Source organism: Phocoena sinus, chromosome 4 (genome assembly GCF_008692025.1).
Source record: "Phocoena sinus isolate mPhoSin1 chromosome 4, mPhoSin1.pri, whole genome shotgun sequence".
Classification (NCBI taxonomy): domain Eukaryota; kingdom Metazoa; phylum Chordata; class Mammalia; order Artiodactyla; family Phocoenidae; genus Phocoena; species Phocoena sinus.
The window spans coordinates 75,644,399-75,668,606 of NC_045766.1; the positions used below are offsets into that span (position 1 = coordinate 75,644,399).

A 24,208-nucleotide genomic window follows, 5' to 3' on the forward strand; every position below is an offset into this window, starting at 1 on the left:
CCTCCCTCATGTGAATTCATCCTGCCCAGGGAATTAGCTTCAGTTGTGTTTTAATCATTATATTGCCCTTCTTTGAAACTTCCTTGGATTCCAAGTTGTCATGTAAATCAAATTAGAATTCTTGTTAATGGAACCCAAGGTTTCCACCAATTCACCCTTCTGCCATCTTACCTAACCATTCTTGGCTCCCACTAACGCCAGTTCACATTCTCCACATCAGGTCAGCAAACGAACATGCAGAAACTCACTCATCGTGTTTGTTTCTCCCTGTGGGCTACAGCTCATATAATTTCCCCTCCCTGTCTCTCTTACTCATCAGTAAGCCCGCATTCCTTCTCACTTGGCTCTACACAATTGTTGTCATAGGCATGCATGTGTTCCTTTATGTGGTAAGCTCTTTCTGTGCTGTGCTATGGCCATTGAGAATAAAGACCAGGGGCTGTGTCGACTTCTTCAACCCACCAGCTCTGTAAGGGGGGTGAGGGACTCGGCTCCCCACATGGTGAGTGCTTCTTTGTTAAGATGTTTTATGTGTTTGCTTTTGCTTTTGTCTTCCTTTTCCTACAGGTACAGAGTGAAGACAGTGTCCTCCTGTTTGTTATTGCCTGGACAATCACAGAAATTATCCGTTACTCCTTTTATACATTCAGTCTATTAAACCATCTGCCGTACCTCATCAAATGGGCCAGGTAAAGAAGTACAGGGAATGAAGACTAACTTTTGAAGTGATCTATCACTGTATTTTTCCTTTATTGCCTAAATACTATTTTTTATTTCTAAAAATAAAATTGTGAGAATTCCCTGGTGGTTCAGTGGTTAGGACTTGGTACTTTCACTGCTGTGGGCCTGGGTTTGATCCCTGGTCGGGGAACTAGGATCCTGCAACCTGTGCGGCGTGGCCAATAAATAAATAAGTAAATAACTATGAAATTGTGTGAGACGGGTTAGGTAGAAATCTGGTCTGTAGATTTCATCAGAATAAGTGACTGTACATAACTTTGCTTAATAGAAACACTTTAAAATTTTTTATCTCTACTTATTTCCTTGGGATCAATTCTTTTCAGTTAAATTATTCAAAAGAGATTTGAGATACCATCCATTTTTTGTCCGTAGAAAATTTTACTGATGAGCTTCTGCCATTTTGATGGATTTTGGACCAAGTCCAATTCTTGTCTCAATTTTGCCAACAAGAGAACTCTTAAATTACTTTTTAATTAATAACAAATGTTACATGGCAGTTTTAGCATATTGTCAGTTTACTTTGCTCTGATTATTTTTAGCTGTAATATTTGTTATGAATTGTGTAAAAGGCTGATAGTTCATCTAATTATCTGAACTAATGTGTGACACAGTTGTGAGCAGTTTTCTGAGTTAGAAATGACTACAGGAAGGAGTGACAAAGCCAAAGGATCAAAATTGTCCTTGGGGGGCTTCCCTGGTGGCGCAGTGGCTGAGAGTCCACCTGCCGATGCAGGGGACACGGGTTCGTGCCCCGGTCCGGGAAGATCCCACATGCCACAGAGCGGCTGGGCCCGTGAGCCATGGCCGCTGAGCCTGCGCGTCCGGAGCCTGTGCTCCGCAACGACGGTTCCTAGACAATTTATGAGTCTAGTGATTAAACAGAGACACAAACCAAATGTCTCCAACATTTCAAGCATGTGAACTTCTCCTTTTTCTTTTCTTTTTTTTCAAAAAACATTTGTATTAGGAAAATGGGAAAAATAACAGTTTCTAACCAAGCTGGGCAGACTTGTGAAAGCTGTCTATCCTGGTTATAGGGAAAGTTCATTGACCAAACCCTGATTTTACAATTAGAGAAAGATTCTTTTGTCCATTGTCTTCTGTGGCCCTTGGAAGAGTCTTCCTTTTCCACCATCCTCCTCAGCGTGGCTGAAGGTAGCAATGGAGAACATGTCTTTCTTTTGTCACAGATTTCTCAGCACGATTCCTGTACCTGGACATTGAGAGCCCAGTATTTATTGTCAGCCGCAAACAGCCAAAGGCTTTTTAGAATCTGAGCTGATGACTTCTTTAGCAATACTTACACCTCAGAATGGCTTCCAGTTAGTTCCATAGGATGAACCTCTCTGAATTGTTTTTGAAACCTGAGGAACTCCTTTTTTTAAAGTGAAAAAAATTGTGTGGAGTCACCCATGTGATAGTAATTGTAGTTTTTTTGACTAGAAAATTATGTAATGACTAAAGGCTTATCATAAAAATTTTTAATGTCTTTTAAAATTAGGATATATTTTATTTTTCACAGTAGCACGTACAGACATTTGAAAAGTTGTAGCAGTATACACACGTTGGATGTGCTGGGTTTTTCAGTCCACAGACCAGACTTTGGTGTACATTGTAGGGATTCCTGGACACCATGCTCCAACACCTTCCCCCCCAAACTCACCCCCACCCCACGAGGCAGGACCCTTCAGTATAAACCATGACTCAGTGCCCCTACTTCATCAATATTTGGCATCATCTCAATTATTTTAGGGAGTTGTTTTGAAGAGTTGTTTATTTAGGCCAAATTTTGAGGCTGACCAAACACATTTCTTTTAGAACATTCAGAAGCATACTTGCTTTGGCCCTTTTCAAAAACTGGCTTGTAAAACCTGAACTTAAGCAGTGGGTAAACAGGGAAATGTATAAACGATAGCTTTCTACCAAGTAATCAGTATTGGTGGGGATGCATCTTTCTACTAAAGCTGGCTTCGAACCTCAGTAATGAATATTTTGTTTTGTTTTAGGTACACGCTTTTCATTGTGCTGTACCCAATGGGAGTGTCAGGAGAATTGCTCACAATATATGCTGCTTTGCCCTTTGTCAGACAGTCTGGCCTGTACTCCATCAGTTTACCTAACAAATACAATTTCTCTTTTGACTATTACGCGTTCCTAATTCTGATAATGATCTCCTACATTCCAAGTAAGTAGATGTTTATGCATATATTTATTTATGTTTCAGAAATTGGCTCAAGAATAACTAGAGTGAAATGCCTTTGGTTGTTTTTACACCGTAAATCTAATTTATTGGGAACGCTTTGGTTTTTGTCGAATGCCGACTGTCAGAGGGAATTTTCTCTGGGAGTAATTGAATAAAGATGAACCCTTCTCAATACAGCTGCCAAAATGCAGTCCTTCTCAGTATGTGTTTTAAACAGTGAATTCCAGGATAGGTTAACTGTCTATTGCAGGAGAATACTGAGTGGAAAGCAAAAAAAAAAAAAAAAAAAAGCCATTAAAGACCTTACCTTGAGGTTTTCTGTCTCTTGAGAACTGCTTGCTGTGGTATTTGAAAAACACTGTAAAGAGATTTTTACTGTATCAAAGTAGACAGTTACTTCACTTTTAAGGAATTGATAGTTAACTAGAAACAAAATAAAAATAGATTAATTTATTTTCTTGTTTGGAAATAAACAAAGCCATCTGAATAGGACATAGTGTTATCTTCAGGATGGTTTCCAATTATTTTAATAATTCTGAAGGTTTAAATATATGGATAATCAAACATGCCTATCAGCACATGAACAGAGAGAAAAAGCCATGTTTGAGGCTTCTCTGAAATGAGTCACGTTTGCTGAGGAAGAGTTGTTTACTCCCTTTCTCAAATTCTGATGTTCAGTTGCAATCCTATGATTGATTTCCACATATCCAAAAGGATCTTGTTTTACCCAAGGACACGTAAAGTTAATGTTTCTTCTCATTTACCTACTTCCATAGGCATTGTGACTCTGAGTCTTATTTTAGTCTGTGAGAGAGATGCTATGTTCTCCCCTAAACCTCAGGTTAAATTCAGACTAGAGGGTTGGCTTTTTCTTCAGCCCGCAGCATTAACCGAATGAATCCTCCTAACAATTGTAGGTGACAGGTTTGTGTCCCCCTGTGGAAAATTGCATTTCACGCGTTGTGAGAGAAAAAGCCCACCCCGATTTCATGTGAACATTTATCTTGGAGAAGTTCTTGGATGCAGTTCTGCTACATGATTCATTTTCTACTCTTTATTAATGCTCAAGTCCTCCTCTCTGGTGCTAGAACCATGGTGGCTAAAGGCCATCTCTCTTCCAATGTAAAAGGTAGTTGATTTTCAAACAAAAGATAAATATGGAAGAGTGTAAAAATTTAAGTAATGAAAATTAACTTAGAGCTTTTCAGCTTTCTCATTTTGTTCCCCTAGAGTTTCATTTCCAGTCTCTAGAGCAACAGTTCCTAATTGCAGTTTTGTCACACCCAGGCTAACACATATCCCAACGAGCACCACAGGATTTATTTAAATTCAGCATAAGTCTTTGAATGGCGATAGATGCTGTATTGGGTAACTGGGAGAGGGGCAAGGAGAATATCATGAAATCAAACCAATAACAAGGTGCTGCGTCATCGTCAGAAATCTGGGGCCCCTACCTCAGAGTTGCTGCAACGTTTTCTGTCTGTGGAAGAGGAGGAGGGGCTCTGTTCTAGGAGCAGTTCTCCAGGGCAGCCCGTGTCTGTCTGCACCTCGGAGTCGTCTTTGTGCTCTGGTGGGCAAGCAGTGCTGCCCGGCCTTTTGCTTCTGCCTGCTGACCTCTCAGCGTAGCGAAGGAGCCTGGTCAAGCAGGAGGGTAGGATGATAGGGTTCCTGAAGGAGAACAAGCCCAGTTCTCTGGAATTGTCCTTCTTGGCCTGAAAAGAGAAAAGAGAGAAAACACAGACCTTAGAGCCAGCTGTCTTACAGGGAGTAGGGCAGCGCTTTCCTCTCAACAGACGTCTGCTTTTACCTCAATCCTTCCCCCTTCTTCCATTCTCAGCCTCTTTTTGATAAGAGAACTTGGCTTGGTTCAAAGCTGTATTCTTTCATTTCTAAGGCAGCTTAACTCTTGTAGAACAAGGACAGGGATTAAAAGGTTCCCTCCAAATCCCTAACTCCCCACCCCAGCTCAGGATGGTCATGCAGACCGTATTTGTGTCTGCTGGCACTCACTGTGCTTCTGGCCTGAGCCAGTGGCCCTGAATGTTTTCAGTTGTTTAGGTTGTTAATACTGAGACCAGTTTGTACAGTTCATTCCAGCCAGCTGCACATTTCCAGCTTTCCAAAACTTGGTGTTTATGAGAAGAAAATGCAGAGTTAGGAGAGGTTGCTCTTGATAATGCAGCTTTCTTTACCAAATTTGGTTTCCTTTCTACAACTTACGTTCCTTTTAACCCTCTTTAATGGGGAGTTAATGATACACAGATCTTACATAAAGCAGCACCTCTTCGTTATGGTCCTGACCTGCTGTTGCATTGGTGCACACATAGCCCATATTGTGTGTGGCCCATGAGCCGCAGCCATGGGAGTTTTCTCATATCGAGGTGCTTTGGAGTCCCTTGCAAGATGCTCTTTTCCTCCTCTGCTGCAGATGCAGTGTGAGGATGTACAGTATCCACAGGACTCAGTAGACATCACCTCCCCCCATCCTTGTGCAAACTGGTGAAAGTTAGCTATAGGGGTGTTAGCTATAGCCTTCAAAAGGCTGCAGAAAGTTAGCTACAGCCTTAAAAAAAAAGGCTGAGAGAAATGAGAAACAATGAGTAGGGTGAGGGCACCAAGAAGCAGGGCACTCTCCACGTTGTCAGTAACCATAACCACACCTCTGATTTTTAGAGGAACAGAAGAAACTTGCCCCAAGCAGAGCATTTCCAGTTGCTCTCAGCCTTCAAGTCTTAAGAGAGCCCATTTCCTTACAGGAAGGTGGGTCCAGTGACACGCACAGCTCCCTACCCCGACTCCGACACACCAAGCCAGACACACATAACGTGCACAGCCGCCATCTCCACCCTCCATGTCCTGAGCTGTAAGAGCAGAGGGTAGAATTCTAAATGGCCCGTTGGCAGGTTGAGATATTCGGTGTAGTTAAAAGCAGTAGCCATGCATCTGGAATTGTTTCAGCCACTGTAGTTGGATTCAGTGTGAACTTGTGGGTAATTGAGATGGAGACGGTGTCACCCAAGTTCTGGTCACCAGGGAGTCACAGAGCAGTAGAGAATTTCCAACCCAAGTACCCCCATTCTCCCCATTCCTTTCTCTTGGGCGCTGAGAAACCTCTGGAAGATGTAAAAAAATGAAGGGGCCATGTCCGCTCTCCAGTTCTAACCCCTGACCCTCTGTAGCCAGCAGGCCCTTGCCTGGGGAATGAAGAAGGTGTACTTGGCCGTCTTGCTGCCACTAAGGGCCTAACGAATGGCTTCTGGATCGTTGTCCTCCCTCAGAGCCTGTGGGGCTACAGCCACCTTATGAGTGGCGTAATAACAAATGCAGCCAGTGGAAAAGTCCTTGGTGTACTTTGCCTCAAAGTTTCCCTTTACTAAAGTAGGTCTGTAGAAATGTGACTGGCCACACATTTTCAAATGATTACAATTAGCATTCCTTATGGTTTAATTATATCTTTACTTCCAGTTTTTAGATTATGGAGCTTGTCAAATTTTCTGGCTTTCATACCAAAATAGTTCTCTCACTGCTGAATTTTATGCACAAGCTGGGTCTTTTCTGTGAATAACTTCCTGCCTGCAAATAGTGAGTGGAGTGGATGGCAGCCCAGTTCGGCACTGGGGCCTCCTCTGCAGTTTGTCAGATCTGTGTGCACACACCCACTGATGTCTTGGAGTACTTTGGGAGGATCATTTGACATTTGGCCAACTTGGAATCCATTTAAAAAGGAAGAAACTGTGAGAGGAGAGTTGGCAGTAGTAGAAATTACCTCCCCCAAAACACAGGTTACTGTCTAAAAAATAGAGATTGGAGCGGTTGGGAAGGGAAGGAGGGATAGTGTACATCCAAGACCATCTCACTGGAGTTTTTCACATGGTTTTTGAACCCCCAGTTTACAGTAACCTTGTGAAGGTCAGGTAGTTTAAACTGGCATTTCCCAGCAGGGACACTATAAGCATTTGGGATGACACAGTTCTTAGTCATGGGGGACTGTCATACGTTGTGGATTTTGGCATTCCTGGCCCCTTGTGCTGAATGCCAGTAATCTACCCCCTTCAATACTCTCCCCCCACCCGCATTTCTAAAGACTCCCTAGGGAGGCAGGACCACCCTTTTCATTTGATAACCAGTCCTTTTTAAAGTAATCTATTAAATGACCCAGAATAGAATCTCTGGTGCCTGAGGGCTTGCTTTTCTTATGGACTTTTTCCTCATCCAAACCTGGCTTAGTGGTGTTCAGATCAAATGTCACAGCGTTCCTCCCCCTCTTCAGTCTTCCTACTCAAAGAACAGCCTTTCTCTGGAAGTACTTTCAGGAGATCCTCCCTGATGACAGTGCAGTAACAGAGAGGCCGAGACTAAGAGTCAGGAGCCCCGAGCCTGGTCCTGACTCTGTCAGTGATTTGCTGTGAGACCCCAGGCACGCGCCCACCCTCTCTGGGGCTTGAGTTCCTCCTCTGTGAACAGGAATAATAACTCCATCACTAGAATTCTTCCCCTAGTTGTTGGGGAATCAGAGAATAAATGTGAAGATAATATGAGAGAGTGTAAAGAGTATTATTTGGCGGCTCTGTGACATCTTGATTGGTAATGGTAATGTCAGTAGTGTCTGTCATTCCAGTCCACACTACCCTTCCCCCTCGGCTAAAGCGGGAAAGTCAGTCCCTCTGTGTTTTTCCTCTCTCTCCAAGCCCACTTTGTTACCTTCCTTAGTTGCTGAAAGAGAAAGTGGCCAGAGAGTCAGAGAGGACCTCAAGTCCATGTGCTTTACATAGAACATGTGATTTTAAGTCATCTCCTTAATGAATTCTTTCTTTTCTTTCCAGTTTTTCCCCAGTTATACTTCCACATGATACACCAGAGAAGAAAGGTCCTTTCTCATACTGAAGAACACAAGAAATTTGAATAATTCCTGCTTCCTGCACACCCCCAGAAACAAACTTTCCAATGACAAAAGATGCTGCAGACTTTTTCTGTTCCCAGTACGTTTCATAGAAAATAAGTAAGAACTTTTTTTAAAATACTAAAAAAAACCCAAAACAAAACAAAACCCCAAATCCAGTGTCACATAGGCCTGGGATTTTATAAAAAAAACAAAACAAAAGCCGTTACATAAAACATCCTTGCTGGTCCATTTCAGCATGTTCTTTCAGCCAGAAGTTCCCAATATTTATGATGGCGCTGGAAAGGGATTTGGCGTTTTTTATCCTCCTGTTTCCCTCATGTGTCTGATAAATAAAGATCTGTAACACTAACACTTGAGCGTTACAGTCTGAGTAAGGAAGTTGTGCCCGCTCAGTGCCCAGCTTGCAGCAGCTATGTTTCAGTCTGCAGTGTGTTTAGCATTCCCTCTCAAAGTGCTTGACTGCATGCTGGAAGCCATTTGTCCTCTGGAATGCTCTGAAGTTATGGCTGGGACCTTCCCCCCTATCTAGTGAATGACTTATACAATGTATATATGTCTGTGAAACTTTGGAGTAGTGCCTATAATCAGAAAACAGCTAGAACCCTTTTGTTTGTTTTCAGTCGAGTCGTTACTGCCTGCCCCTACGAAGTGTGCCTGAATTTGATAAGTATGTGTGTATTGTAGAGAAGCTACTTTATCTGGGGCGCAGCCTCAATCACATTTTAACAAAATGACAGTTCTCAGAAAGGGAAAGCTCAGTCACTAGTCAGCGACAAGTACCTTTCACAGTACCATTCTCAGAACACCCTTGAGCAAGGTGTTTGCCAAGAGCAATTCTTACTTAGGGACCTGACACCAGTCTAGTCGCACAGGAGTAAAGAATCCATTAACGAAAGCACATGGAAGGCGTTACTCTAAAAATGGAGTCTGGAAGAACAGTCAGGAATGGGTTCATCTGCCCTTATTATTTTACCTTCACATTTTCATTCATCTCTTCTGTTTGGATACTTTTCCTAATTATCGTCCTGTGTAATTCCCACCAAGTTGTAAGTCCAGAGGCAGTGAAATGTTCCAGTTGGGCAGTCATGAGCTAAAAGTAGTATTGTCCCCACATTTTGGATCAGCCAAGAAATACTTTGGACATATGGACATTGTCTAATTAACATCATGTCGCCATACTTTAATTGCTAAACTGCATTTAAGGCTCTTCAAGAAAGGGTTGGATAAAAATGTAAAGCCCAAGTTTAGATGTGCATTAGAGTTTAAACACAGAATGTTCTTTGTGCAGACTTCACCCCCGTTTTTTTTAATTGGTTGATCTGTAAAAGTCTAGCTTACTGACTGATTATCAATTAAAATATAATTGCTAATATTAGAAGTGTCGTAATGGAAAACTAATTTTTAAATGCTTATTTTCATAGAAGCTTGAAAATTAAGATGAAAATGAGAAGACAATATGCAGCCTATAATTTAATGCAGGTAGATGTGTAATAAATTATTTTTGAATTAAACATTAAAATTCTGCTTCTTAAAGTTAGCACTCTTAACTTGGGCGTGTTGAGATTAGAATCTATTCTTGTATTTGGTAAACAAAATATGAGGGAAAGATTATTTTTCATGCTTTTTCTTTCTATTTTTCCAAAAATGTATTTCTACTATAAAATAGAATCAATTGGGGTTATATTAGCCTTATTATTAATTTGAGTAAGATTTTTTTCACTTGTTTTTGGAATAGTTGTAGAAGATGGGATGAGAAATGCAGGTTTTCCAGGATTGCTGGCTTGGGGGTTTTATTCGGGCCTCTCTATTATAATTTGTCACTATGAAAAACAGCCTGTCACAAATAGTGGTTATGCATCAAATTGAACTTCGGCAACAAGAACGCAGCGAACAACTCCCTTCTCAAAAAGGGTCTCAACCCCAGTGTGCATTTTTGTCCATCAACATTTGAAATGCTCGTTGAAGATAAGTAAGCCATGCCACCGTGTCCTTCGGTCACCTCTCTCAGTAACTGGTTTCTTTACCTCTAACATGAATTCATTTCTCTTTGGAAGTGGTGGTGTTCTCTTATGAATTGAGAACATCTAACCCCACCAGATGTCACATCTTCCTATAAAGTGTGAATGAGGAAGGTGGTGTTTTGGTGGGTATTTTGTCAGACTTACCGTTTTCATTTCAGGGCACAGTCAAAGGCATCAACTGCCCAGCCCCCCACCTGATTGGGTGTTTCAGATCCCCCACTTCAGGTACCACCTTCTGGCAGAAAATTCTTTGAGGTACGCAGTAGTACTTTGTAGACACAAGCTGCTAATCCGCATCTTGCTGTGTTCTATTTGCTAAGGTTGGGTTCATTCATTTAACACGTACTGACTGTTATCAAAGGCACCGTGGAGAGTTAGTCATGGAATAAAGCACATCCTCCCTGATGAAAACGTTCCTCTGGAGCAAGCTTTCGACAGGAAGGGTTTAGACAATGTAGCGTTAAGGCATGTGAAGAGATTGTGCCCTCACTTCCAGTCATGTTTCTGGTTATTCGTTTATAATAAAAGGTTGGCATTGATGTGGTACAACCTGCAAATTATTTTCAATTCTGAGTTTCAGATAAAACGTTATAAGATAATATCAGTACATACTGCTCCTTTGAAATTTGGGTAAAAAATTATACAACCGTATATATAGTCATTTTTATATTTTTTCTATGTTGGGAAAACCAAAACTGTAATTTTATAAGTCTTTGATTCACTAAAATTATATAATTTAAATGTATTTTTTGTATATTTAGAAATAAGGAGTTCAAAGACTATGCTTAACTTTCTATGCATGTATTTGGAAGCTGTTTTTACCTGATAATGTTAATGTAATAATAAGTTGTATTCATAAAATACTGATCTGTGTTGCATTTCAAAATAAACTGGTGTGTGCTCTGCCTGGATTTGAAATACTGACCAGTGAGTCCAGTGATTTTTCACACTGAACTGGCCTGAGAATGGTGTTGTAGGATTACGGAAGAGTTTCAGTTCTGTTAACGGAATCCAGCTCTTTCTTTACAGTTTTAAAATCTATTTCTGCTATTCACTAATGGTTCTACACTTACAGGAAAAATAAACAGATTCTATTAAGAGGTTTCCAAAAAGTCATTCTTCCTACCAGTCAGTCTTCAAGCTTACCAAGCCAGTCTCCAACCTGGCTGCAGAAGGACAAGACAGATTCCTCATATAGGTGACCAAGAAAAATAAAAAATTAATCAGTAAAAGATTGAGGGCCCTTTTCTTACAGCGTGTGTGTGTTTTAATCTAACTTTTCTAATGTAAGTTGAGAGGGGAAATACTGTTGCCCAGCAGTGTTCATCTTATAATAAAGCCAGTACTTGGTCAAGTGGTTGAGTACCTCCTCCTAAAAACAACTCCAAATACAGAGCAATCCTGGGCACTACTTTACACACTGACGTCCACAGTAACAAGTGGGCAGAAAGACACTGAGAAGGGCACTCAGCTCAGCCACTTCTGACCTGCTAGTACTAGACCCTAGATTTCCTCACCTCAAAATCAAAGTGCTGATGCGTCCCTGTGCCGGTCGCTTTCTAGTTATTTCTCTGGATGATCTCAGGGTGCCTCCAGCAGGGACATGCCCCCTCCTGAGTCTGCCAGGTTTTTCTCAGAGTTGTCACCGTTGTCCCGGACCGTGGTCTTTGTTCCAAAGAGGAACATTTCCTTTCTGAACGCTGTCTGTTCACAGACATTACCAGCACAGTGGTTAGGACCGCCTCTCTCCTCACATAGAGTTTAATCTGCTTCGGAGACAGGCTTTCATTTATGAAAAGAAAGAAAATTATTTCAACTAAAATTGAAGAACGGAGGTAAAGTTAATAGTAGAGGCTACACAGAAAACACAACCTTTCAATCTTAGGGTGGTAATGGGAAACCAGCCAGGGCTTTGTAATTTGTCATTGTCATATTTTATGGCAATTATGTGTACTATGTTAACATAAACCCCAGCCTGAGGAATTACCATTGGTATAATTAAGAGACCTGTTACACACATCATTCCGAAAATACTGCTGTGTTGTTCTGTTCCCTTTAACAAGAATGAAGACTTAGCTTTGCAATTCCTCATTTTTTTTTTTAATCCCAGCATTACAAATAGACTGGTTCGTTGTTATTTAGTGGTGAAGAAACTGTTCTAAACAGCTATTAGCAAAAATAGCCATACCTATTAACATTGAACCTGCCGGCAGCTGGGAACCAGAGTTAGAAGGGAGAGCTGTGGGGGCGGGGGGGGGGGGGGGGGGGGGGGGTTGACCAACACTTATTTTAAACGTGAGAAACTAATCTTTTTTTTTTTCAAATTTAGAGAGATACCCCGATACCCCTTATTGTTATAGGGGTAGGTCTCATTACCAAAAATAATCTTTTTTTCCCACAAAAAGGCAATTTACCTTAAAAGTCACTTGAGCAAAAATAAAATGTGAGAGGCGGTGTACTTAAGCACCTAGTACCCATTTCATAAATCTGCTTATGTTTGGAAATTGTGTTTTCTGTTCACTAATTCCAGAACATGGACTTATTACAACGGCAGTGCTTCCACATCTATCTTTGACTTTCGTGGATGCAATCCAGATGCATTTCCAGATGCTGGACTTGGTTAAAACCCAAAGGCGATTTCCGCCTCCGTGTTGTCGTAGCTGGGCTGTCCCGCTGGGGGGCAGCACCTCACAAGCGATCCGGGGCCTTGGGAGTCAAAGGCGTTTGGAACACAGCTTCGGTCCAAGGGCGCGGAAGGGGCAGGAAGGCGCACTGTAGCAAATTAGTCACAGATTTCTCTTGTCCGTATAAATTAATGGCAGCCCGGTCTTAAAGCATATTCTGGAGGGGTACAGGAAATAACACTTTTTAGAGCAAAAAAACCCAGCTTGGATGCGTGCTTTGAGGCTCCAGCTATTCTCTTCCGCCTCGGGAGACCTCCCCGGCTAGGACCCTGCAGGCTGCCTGACTTTGAAATGAGAGATTTTGGAGCTGGTCGTAAAGCAGGTGTTAGTGCTCCTGTTTAATGGAGAGCCTGCTTGTTAATCTTTGAAACGTTCAGGAAAGTCAGTTCCCACTCTTCTGGCTCTGGATATTTTTGGAGGGTGGCCGGGGCCATGAAAAAATGTCAGGCCACCTTATAAGGCCGTGTCTGGCCCAGAGAATGCTTGTCTGCAGCATGTCCAGTACACTCTGTGGGTGTGAGTTAACTTGACTCTTGGACTGTGAGTTTTCTCATAGATTTAAAATACTTCTATTCATGCCATGGATTATTGCCTCTTTAACAGGCTTAAAGTCTTCCTCAAGAGCTGTTTAAATGACACCGATTTGGGACATACCAAATAGATAACCAAGGGCATACGTAATGCCTCTACAACCACACTAGTTGACTGTGCCAGGGCAGACAGTGATAGTCTTACAGCAGGTGGTTTATTTAGCCAATGTTATGTCAAAGTGAAAGCCACAGAATATTAGTTATGAGGGCATGGGAGTACGGATATGCTGGGGGTGGGAGGAGCGGTTCTGTAGTTTAAGTTGAAACAAAGTTTTCTCTCCTGCTGTGCTATTCAGACCTTTTTGCACCTGAATGCAGTTTGTGAATCTCCAAGAGATGGGGTGCTACTGCAGGCTTTTCGGAAGCTATTTTCAGTCTTTATCCTTGAAACATCTTCAGGGCTAGAGCTCCTTGAACACCATGAAAAATACTAATCTGTTAGCAGCTTTCCCCATCAGAGGATGTTAACATGTCCTGGGGGGAACAGAAAAAGAGATGCACGAGGGCTTAGCCTGGGATCTGGGAAGATTTTCCTTGTCTTTTGTATTTAATAAACCACCATCTCAAATAGGTAATGAATTACACATGAGATTGAGAACCCAGGTGTCAGCAACCCTGGATGGAGTCTACCATTTGCTACTTTCTGGTGCGTCTAAAGGGAGCCTACCAGTGGATGTGAACTTATCTGTCTGAGAAGACCCATCTGGGACCAACAGCCCCAAATTGGATCAGCCAACTGCCACTCCCCCTGTGCCTACACCCCAGTTTAAGTGCCCGCTGTCAGCCTGTTACTCGGGCTCATGTCCTCTTTGAGGCTCCTGGTGTCAGGAAATCGTCTCCCTGACTTTACCCTCATCCCTGAACGTCACCAGGTGATGGCTGCTTTGTCCTGGTGTGCCCTGTTATCTGACAAGACCTTACTTAGAGTTCCTTTCGCTCTGGGTGGCATCCTCCCCACATCAGCTCACCACCTAGATGCTTGGGAGCCAGAGAAGCCATCACTCTCTGTGCAGAGGAAACTGAGGCTCTGAGAGGGCACGTGACTTCTCCAGGGCCACATAGTGAGACAGCTGGGACCAGTTCTCTGCCCCCCCCCCCCTCCGCCAGGGCAGCTCCGGGGCTATGCCCTGCCCTCTGCTGCTAACACCCATCCATGGCTTTCTGAAGCTTCCAGCTCTCTCACTGTTCCCCAACTCTCCCTGTTCCCCAATCTCTCTTGCCCATGACCCCTCAGGCTTCCCATCAGACTCTCCTGCCAGACTCCACCATTCTTCTCACTGTTATCAGAACCCCCGTGCCCCTCTGCCCTCCCACTGCACCCTCTTGGCAAAACCCTGAGCTGGGATCATCCAGCTGCTACCCTTCGCTGTGCCTCACCCTTGGAGCTGCCTGGCTGGCACTGCCCATGATTCCCTTTAGACTCCATCCTCCTTAAACCTCTGACTCACTCCCAGCCCAGGATAACACCCCCAATTTCAGAGAAATGTGCCATCAGGTAGCAATTCCTTCAACTTTCTATCACCACATCTATAGACTTACTTATACTGAGCATACCCTTTTCTTTTCCTCCTGTTAGAATGGAAGGGGTGACCTTCTGTCCAAAGTTAATCCCCTCCTTGTGTTCTAGATGTTTCCACCACCACACACACACACACACACACACACACACACACACACTTAGGGATCTCACTCCAGCCATCCCATCCTCTCTGTACTTCCTCTTTGCCGTCTCTTCCCATGGAGTGCCTCCGCATCTTGGCTTTGACCCCAGCCCTCCACCTTCTCTCCTCCTGTTCTCTCCTCTGCTTCTCACCTCCCACTCTTCCCGTCGCACCCAACCTGGCTCTTCCTATCATGCCACCGACACAGCTCTGTTCCAGGTCACTAGTGACCTCCTTGTTATGAAATCCAGTGTATGCTTTGTGGTCCTTGTCGTACGGTTGAAATTGGGGTACTACCTGCTGGATGTTAGAAATACTGGTATGGTTTTGGAGTAGACTGGGGGCCCCAGCAATACCCAGTCCTGGCCCAGAACTCTCATTTTTTCTCCATGCATCTCTAATGAAGGTGTATGCAAAAGAAACAAGGGGGAACCAGCCAACAGAATGTGTAATGGTTAACTGTGGCTTGAGCCCCAGGGGAGCATTCTGGTAAGCTCCTCATAGAACACTCATGCTTCCTAAACCAGTAAGAGGAAGTAGCTCAGACTAAAGGCAATCGTGAGACCTGCTCAGCTTACCTCTCACCCTGTTGTTCATAGGTCCTACCACTGTGATAGAAAGGCTGACCCACCATCTCCAGGGAAGAAATACTCAAAGATTGAGTGCATGTGCCACCATGCTTGGCTCCAGGCTGGCCTAGGCTGGGAAGGACAGGAAAGCATCCAGGGAGAAAGAGCAGATTTGGCTCTGCTCACCACCTAATGGCTAGAAGAGCCAGAAGAGAGACCCACACCCCTGTACACCAACCTCCTAATGGTGCCCATTGACTCCACTCCCTCTCACTAGCAGATGGAGCTCCATCAGAATCTCGAAACTGAGCACAAAGATTAGCATTCCTCTTCCTTGGGAAGAAGCCAAGACATGCTGGGGAGAATGAAGAGGGATCTTGGAATCCCTCCCAGGAAGCCAACATGGTTCTTGAAATGATCTTTTCTCTGGACAGCCCGCTCCTCTGGTTTCCTCCTGCCTCCTTGACCAAACTTGCTCAAGTCTCTGCCAACCCCCTGACTCACAGGTTGAGTGCATCAAGAATCGCCCAGGGTACTTGACAAAATCAGATTCCTGGCTCCCTCAGAGCTACTGAATCTGAATCACTGGAGATAGAGACTGGGGCTGTATTTTCACCCAAGCTCCCCGAGGGATTCTGGTCCAGGGGCTTACTCTGAAGAACGTTGCCTTCAGGGCTCCTGACCCTGAAGGTTCCATCCTAACTCCTTACTTCAAATCTGAGGCCCCTGATCACCAGCCCCCGGAGCAGATTTGGCCCTTGAACATGTTCTCTTTGGCCCACATTACTTTTTTTTTTTTTTTTGCGGTACGTGGGCCTCTCACTGTTGTGGCCTCTCCCGTTGCGGAGCACAGGCTCTGGACGCGCAGGCCCAGCGGCCATGGCTCACGGGCCCAGCCGCTCCGCGGCATGCGGGATCCTCCCGGACCGGGGCACGAACCCATGTCCCCTGCATCGGCAGGCGGACTCTCAACCACTGCGCCACCAGGGAAGCCCCCACATTACTTTTTTTAATTGAATCGGTTGAGAACACTTTAAAGTTGAGACATGTTATGTAACCATCTAAGAGAACTCAGAAGGTAAGGCAGCAAGTCACTTTCCCATGTGTTGGGCATCAGTGAGAACCAAGGAGGGCTGCCCATGGGACTGGGTGCTCAGGAAGGGATCAGGCTCAGGCCACGGTGCCCCCTGTCACCGCCCAGCCAGGCCCCTCTGGAGTCTGACGCAGGAGCTGGAGAGGAGGAGCAGGGCTGCTACGGCTTCACGTTTCCTCTCTGTGCTGATGACTGCAGGCCTCTGACTCAAGCCTGCATCCATCTCAGAGCTCTACTAGACCCCTTCACTTGGGCATCCCATAAGCGCCCAGAGCTCAGCCTATCCAAAATGAAATTCCCCGCCTCCCCCTGCCACAATCCCTTCCTCCTCCCCCGTCCTAGTCTTTCCCACCTCACTGGATGGCATCCCATCCACCAGCTGGTCAAGCCAAGAACCTGGGAGTCATCTTCCCTCTTCTGCTCCCTCACTGGCCCTCACTTAGTTTTTAATCAGTCGCTAAATCCTATTGATTCTATGTCCAGAGGATCAAAAGCATTTATCAACTTCCCTCCTCCGCTGCCTCTTCTCTTATCTGGGCCACCACCATCTCAGCTGGACGGCAGCAGTGGCCTTCCAACCGGCTGTCAGCTCCCACCCTTGCCCTCCCCCCAAATCCATTCTCCATACAGCAGCCCAAACAGCCTTTTAAAATGCAAGTATTACCACGTCGTTCTCTGTCTCAGCCTGCAGTAACTCTATTGTTCTTGGTGCAACGTCCAGACCCCTGAACCTGACCCAGTGACTTTCTGTAACCTGTGTCTGCTTTGTCTCCACCCTTCTGCACCCCATGTTCATGAAGGCCTATCAGGCCCTTGGGGCGCCTGGCTCTCACCTCCTGGTCTTTGTCCAGCACATTCCCTCTGCTGGGAGGTTCTCCCTCTCCACCTGGTGAATTCCTTCCTGTCCTTCAGGAGTGGCTGTGGCCTGGCCTCCAGGAAGTGCCTGTCCGAGGTCCTAGGACCGGCGCTGGTGTACTTCCTGGGTGTTCCCACAGTGCCAGGGAGCCAGAAAAAACCAGGAGCGCCGTTAAGTGAGAATTTCAGGCAACAGTGAAGTATGTCTCATGCAATATTGTAATTTCTGAGGCCACTGTGACAGCGCTTATATTTCCTTCCCATTTCTCACTGCCATCTTTTCTCACCTGTTTGCCTGTCAAGACTGCAGACTCCACAAGGGTGGGAACTCCTCCAGGCTTGTGGACCACTGTATTCTCAGTCCCCAGGCTTCTACTAGGGTCTGGGGGGCTGGCAGGAAACATAAACAAATGATTAAATAGGGTCGTTTCAGACACCAGTAAGTTCTTTAAAGAAACTTAGGAAGTCAATGTGTTAAGAAGGGGCTGGGCCTGCAGCTTTGGCTCATGTGCTCAGGCTTGGCCTCTGAACAGGGATGGATGCAGGATTTGATCCAAATTCCACAGATCCCAAAGCGCACAGTGGTTTCCCTCCACCATGCTGTCTCCCTGCTCCCTGGAGCACAGGGGCATTGGCAGGGGGCAGGGGGTTCATTTAGGATGACTTTCGGGGGCTACCCCACCCAGATAATCTCTCAAAGCATACAGCTGCCGGCTCCTTGGAGACTTTTAGTCCTCTTGGTGCCCTTGGGTCCCCTGGCAACCCTTTGAACCAGGCTCCCTGAGAAGCCCAGTGGATGCAATGGGAGGTGGAGGTCCAGGAAGGGCTCCACCTCCTGGGTTCCAGGCTACAGCACTCTGCTTGACACCTCCAGTCGGAGCCCTGGGGGTCTGAGCTTAAAACCCTACCTCCCCACCAGACTCGGCCTTTTCCTCAGGCGCTCCTCATTAGCCAAGCTGAAGACAGCTGAGAGTTTGGTTACAAGGAATTCTCACAGCCTGGTGGCTGCTTATCCACAGCAGCTCAGGACCAGAGCTGGGCTGGGCCCGGCCTCCAGTGCCCGGGGTGCCCAGATGTGTGCCCACATGCCATGGGCATCTCCGTCCACAGGCTAAAGCCTACATTTGTTTGATTATCTCTGCCTCTTCTCCCCTGCATTAAGACAGCTGATCAAACTGAAAGCTCCAGGCGCTTATAGCCTGCCAGCGGCTTGAGGCTGCTTCATTTCATATTCAGTCAGGAGAAGATGAGCAGCCCCACCTGCTCCATGGAGAACTGTCACTGAACACCACCCACCTCGTACCTTCCCAAACCTCCAGCCCATGTTGTACACGAGGGAACCATGACATGTCAGAACTGGAAGGGGCCTCAGAAGAGCAGCGTCACCTGCAGCCTCCACTTGTCCAGAAACTGAGTCCAAGGAGAGACAGGAACACAGGTGGTCCGTGGCAGAGCTGGACCCCGCATTCCCAGCCCACAGCACGGCCCTGCAGGCTACTTCTGGGTGTACGGTGAGGGGATTTCATGCTCCTCCAGGGACTTGAGCTTCCTGTGAAGGGAGGCAGAGCCTCAGCTGTCCACACTGTGATTTCAGGTGCAGACTTACAAGAAGATTGGAGAATCGGGGGAGATGGACCCTCCCAGACCCTGGAAAAGATGTCAGGGACACTGCCTGTACCCGGAAGCTTGGAGGACACAAACGGGGGGTCTGTGCCAGGCAGCCCTGGGAAGGCTGAGGGCGACAGGAGGAGGAGGCCTGCTGTAGGGTTCCAGTGGCCCCTCTGACCGCAGAAGCCCCGAGGTGGTACAGCTTAACCCAGGCCTGTGAGGGTTTCCCAGAGTTCCTACAGGTATTAACCCAAGAATGGAGTTTGTGGGCTTCTTCCGGAAGTCCCAGCTCCCGGCATCAGCCCCTCTCCCCTCATTGGAGAAGCACAGCCTGGGATGCTGCCTGCAAATGTGGGATCCCAGGGCTCACCGAGCCTCCTGTCAGGAATCTCGATTCAGAGCCAGGCAAGTTGGCTTCCCTGGTATATTTAGAAAAGTCAGACTCCGGTTGCTCCCTGTTCCCTTACAAAGTGTGAACTGCACCCATCACATGGAAATGTGATTCACTTCTCAGCAACCAGGCTGAGCTGCTTCCCACCGCCTCCAAACAACCCTCCCTCTCTGCCCCACTCAGCCCTCCTGCGCCCATAGCTTCATGTTCTCCGCCTGGAGCTGAGGGCTCCGGCAATGCTGTGGCCGCGGAGAACAGGTGGAAGGCACCTCCAGGGTCAAAGGCAGAATGGCTCTTTTGCATCTTTTTGGCAATGCATTGGTCTCATTTAGTCTGATTCCCTTCTAGAAAATCTGGATGCTTCTTCCTCACAGTCTCATAGCCCTCAATTCTCGATCCCCCCAGCCCACACTGCTCCTCCTGCGGTCTGAAGCCTTGGAAAGGCTCACAGTTTGGTGGTGAGATCCTCATGGAAACAAGTGCAGTAAAGCTGAGGTTGCACCCCTGCAGTCTGTGAGCTGAACATGGCTTTTTTTTTCCTTTTCTAAAATGATATGCTAAACTGTTTTGGTTACTAACATTTTTAAATTAAGAGGGTTCACATTTTTAAAAATTAATTTCCTGCTTCTCTTGAAAAAATGCCCTGGAGTTCTGGCAACCCTGGGCCCCAGTCCTACAGGGCACATGGCAGGGTCAGGGTGGAGGCTCTCCCTCTGGATGGGCAGGTTCTCCAGGCTACCCCACCAGGCCGTGCATTCATTTGTGTTTTGGATGTGTAGCTCAAGCATCTAGGGTCTCTCTCCTACTATACCCGGATGTACCTGCATATAGCAGGTGTAAAGCAGCTGTATAGCCCCTGCTGTTGGGGACACAAAGAAGATGTCATTTCTCCCTCTCCTCTTTAATTTCTCATTCTTTTGATCCTCAGTCCCCCTAATTTATCTCAGTTTTTCTCTCCACCGCTCTCTAGTGCCCTATATTATTGGTTTGTGTGGTTCTATTTTTGCCCAGAACCAACCTCCCCAACCTCTGCCTGGTTACTTGGAGACAGAGCAACACGGAGCTTCAGAGTCAGGCCTGAGTTTGATTCCTGCTCCACTTTCTGCCCTCACCACTTCCCCGAGCCTCTTCGACATATAAGATAGGGACAAAATAATACCTAGTTTACAGGGTTTCTGGGAGGATTAAAGGGGCCCCTTCCCTGCTTGTTAAATGGCTGAAGGGACTTGAGTTTGCTTCAGTGGAGGGCAGAGCAGAGGCTGTGGCCGCCTTGCCAGGCACTGCAGGAACCTCAGCCTCTTCCTCACCTCGTGGTCCCAGGAAGTAAGTAGTCCAAGTGCACAGGCTGCTCTCCAGGGGCCCCAGAGGTGGCAGTGCCTCTGGCCCTTGAGGGCAAGAACTCCCTTAAATGACAGGTCTCATCTGGTTGGAGGACATTGTTCAGGCCCAGGCTGGGCTCCATCCGAGGAAGCCAGGCCAGTAGGACAAGCCAGGGCCTCAGACCATGTGTTCCCCTCCTTCCTCTGAATGACAAGCTCCAATGCCTGCCCAGACCCCGTATCTGCCCGGGGTCTTCCAGCTGGAGCCCAGTCATGGAGGAAACCATCAGTGGAGGCGTGACCAAGGCCAGGGGTGAAGGTAACCGCCTCTCCTCCTACTGGGAGGCGCCAGCTTGGTGAAAGTACACTGGACTCTGTAAAGGACCACATCGCAGAGTCCCTGCTGTGTCACTCTCTCCCTCCCTGCCATGGGTCCCAGTGTCCTCCTCTGAACAATGAGGGGGTGAGTTCTGGGAACTCTCAGGCAGCCCCTGACACCATGTGATTTAGTCAAGCACAGGGGAGGGACCATATGTTGGAGAGGTGCTCGGGTGATATCAGATCCACAGGTGCAGGAGTAAAAGCTGACAATATGGAATAAATATAAATCAAGGCAGCTGATCTGAGGCTTTAGGGTGAGAGAAAAAGGCCTGGAGCAGAAGGGGTTTGGTCCACGCTCAGCACCCCCAAGTCTCCCCAGGATGTCCCCTACCCTCAGGCAGCATTACCTCAGGGTAGGTTTCTTTTGGTATTTCTTTGATGACAATGTTGCCAGGGGACCCAGGAATATGAAAACCCAGAGGCACTTCCTCCAAATGCAGAGTGACTCACCCATGTGCTGGCCCCTAATGCAAGGGCGACCCATGGAGAATAACAGTAGCTAATATTTAACACGTACAATGTGCCAGGCACTGTTCATATTTTTTCATGTATATTAACTTGTGTATTTCTCCCAACAGTTCTACGAAGTCAATACTGCGGGACTCCCATTTTACAGATGATGAAACTGAGGCACAGAAAGGTTAAGTAACTGGGCCATGGTGACCTGGCAGGTGAGTGGCAGAGCCTGCACATAAAGCCAGAGGGTGTTCCAGAACCCGCACGCTCCGTGACTACACTAATTATATCGCTTTTACTGTTGCCCCAGGGCCACAGGGTGCTCTGTGCTGTGCCCCCAGCCTCATCCCTTTCCACCTCATCAACACTGATTCAGGACTTGGGGGCGGGGCCCAGGGACGTGGTTTTCACAAGCGCCCGGCTGATTCTGATGCACACTCAGGTTTGAGAAGCATGCACCAGGGGACAGGTGGGGAAGCTAATGCAGACAGTGAGACCACCCAGGGCGCAAATTGGTTAATGTAGAAATTGGAAGCATGTCTGTGCATCATAGGGAAAGGCTGGAAGACCCTCCCTGTGGCTCCCTCTGTGGGATGGGGTCCTCTTCCCTCTCCACCTGGTTAATTCTCACCTTTCTCTCAAATATCACTCCTCAAGGAAGACCCACCCCAGTAACCCCTGGGTCCCAGCTCCCTGCGGTCGTTCTTGTTGTTCTGTATTTCTTTCTTGGAGCCCTAGTATGGGTGGCACTAAATGACTGCCGTTTGTAGGTCAAGTTCTGTGCTGCCCTCTAGAACGTAGGCTCCGAGAGGGCAGGGATTTTTGCCTTGTTCACGGCTGCATCCCCAGAACTCGCACTGGGTTTGGCACGTAGTAGGCACTCCTGGATGTTTGTTGAATGTGTGACTCAGGTTGCAAAGCTGGGAGACGTAAGTTCAGGTAGAAGGAAAGAAATGTAGAAGAGGGACTGTGCCTTCTGGTCTGCAGGGCCTTTCCCCATCCAGGAATTGCTGAGCCCATGTAGGAATTTCACAGGGCAGTGGAATCCTCCTGCCATGGAATCAGCTCACCTACCTCCTTGCATCTAAGCCCTTCTGCTGTTCTTCTCAAAGATCCCTGCAAATGAAAGTTCCTCAGCTCTCCTTCCATGTTATTCCTTCCATGCTCTTTGCTATTAGGGAAGTTCTCCTTTGAGTCTGACTCCTGTGTTTCCTATGCCATTTGTACCACCCTTTCCCTCCTCTTGAACACAGACTCTAACGTTACCAGAACTAGATAGGACCTTAGAGATGACCAAAGAAAGTAGCTTTCAAGTCTTTTTTTTTTTTTTTCCTAAGCAGGAAAAGCTCTTTTCCAAAAAAATCAGAATCTGAGTCCTAAAATATGAGGCCGACAAAAGGGGAGAAGCTCTGGTTTTTTAGGGGGTGGAACCCCTCCCAGGGAACCCCCAGGAGCTCCAAGGTACCCAACTTGAAAACCAGTGATAGATCTAAGCCTCACACTTTATGGATGAGAAAATCCAGAGACGGGAAGTGATCTGCCTCAGGATCACAATCCAAGTCTTTCCTGCTTGAAGTTCATAGCCAGCGTTGTTGGACCTTGGTGAAAAAGGCAACATTTGGCTTGCTCTGCAGTTGTACTTTTTTTAAAAAAATAAATTTATTTATCTTATTTATTTGCTTTTGGCAGCGTTGGGTCTTCATTGCTCCACGCGGGCTTTCTCTAGTTGTGGTGAGTGGGGGCTACTGTTCATTGCGGTGCGCGGGCTTTTCATTGTGGTGGCTTCTCTTGTTGCAGAGTATGGACTCTAGGCGCACGGGCTTCAGTAGCTGTGGCACATGGGCTCGGTAGTTGTGGCTCACAGGCTTAATTGCTCCATGGCATGTGGGATCTTCCCGGACAGGGGCTCACACCCGTGTCCCCTGCATTAGCAGGCGTATTCTTAACCACTGCGCCACCAGGGAAGTTCCTGTACTTTTTAAAAAGTATGTTCTGGTATCATTTTGGGGACTACGTGTTTTGTGTTTTCTTTATGGTATCTGGTTCTTCACTATGCTAAAAAACTCAATGACAAATTGGGAAAGTTATACAAACATGTTTCCCAAATCTCCAAATCTTTGAACAAAGATGGTCATCACATTTTCTCAAACATTTCCACATAGGGCTGCAGAGTAAGGCCCAAATTTTTTTTTTTTTTTTTTTTTTTTTTGTGGTACGTGGGCCTCCCACTGCCGTGGCCTCTCCCGTTGCGGAGCACAGGCTCCGGACGCGCAGGCTCAGCGGCCATGGCTCACGGGCCCAGCCGCTCTGCGGCATGTGGGATCCTCCCGGACCGGGGCACGAACCCGCGTCCCCTGCATCAGCAGGCAGACTCTCAACCACTGCGCCACCAGGAAAGCCCAAGGCCCATCTTTTTTTATATTATTTACTTATTTATTTCTTTTGGAGTATATTTTGTACACAAACCATGGGATCGCAAGAAAGATCAATTGGAATGAGAAATGGTGGCATCCTTGGTGCTGGGAACTCATTAAGCCTTTCAGCCCCAGGGACTTGGGGATTTTCATGGAACCAATTTCCTTCTTGGGATTGTTAACATAATCCCATAATTGGAGGATTGAGGGACCTATTAGCTGCCAGCCCAGTGCTCTAAGGGAGCACATTCCCAAGGACCAGAAGAAAGGTCTAGGCGTCTTCATGGATTTCCCATGAACCACAGGCTCTCTGCCCACA

General features: G+C 46.4%; 1 protein-coding gene across 1 annotated transcript in view; it reads left to right on the forward strand.

Annotated features, from left to right (window-relative positions):
* HACD2 (3-hydroxyacyl-CoA dehydratase 2) overlaps window positions 1–10,792 on the forward strand; it is a 91,257-nt gene extending 80,465 nt beyond the window's left edge. Inside the window, exons 5-7 of the mRNA XM_032630480.1 lie at window positions 568–689; window positions 2,748–2,926; window positions 7,768–10,792. Of these exons, the coding sequence (XP_032486371.1) occupies window positions 568–689; window positions 2,748–2,926; window positions 7,768–7,850 (384 nt within the window). The 3' untranslated portion in view covers window positions 7,851–10,792. The remainder of the gene's footprint in view (window positions 1–567; window positions 690–2,747; window positions 2,927–7,767) is intronic.
* Window positions 10,793–24,208: the final 13,416 nt, after the last annotated feature.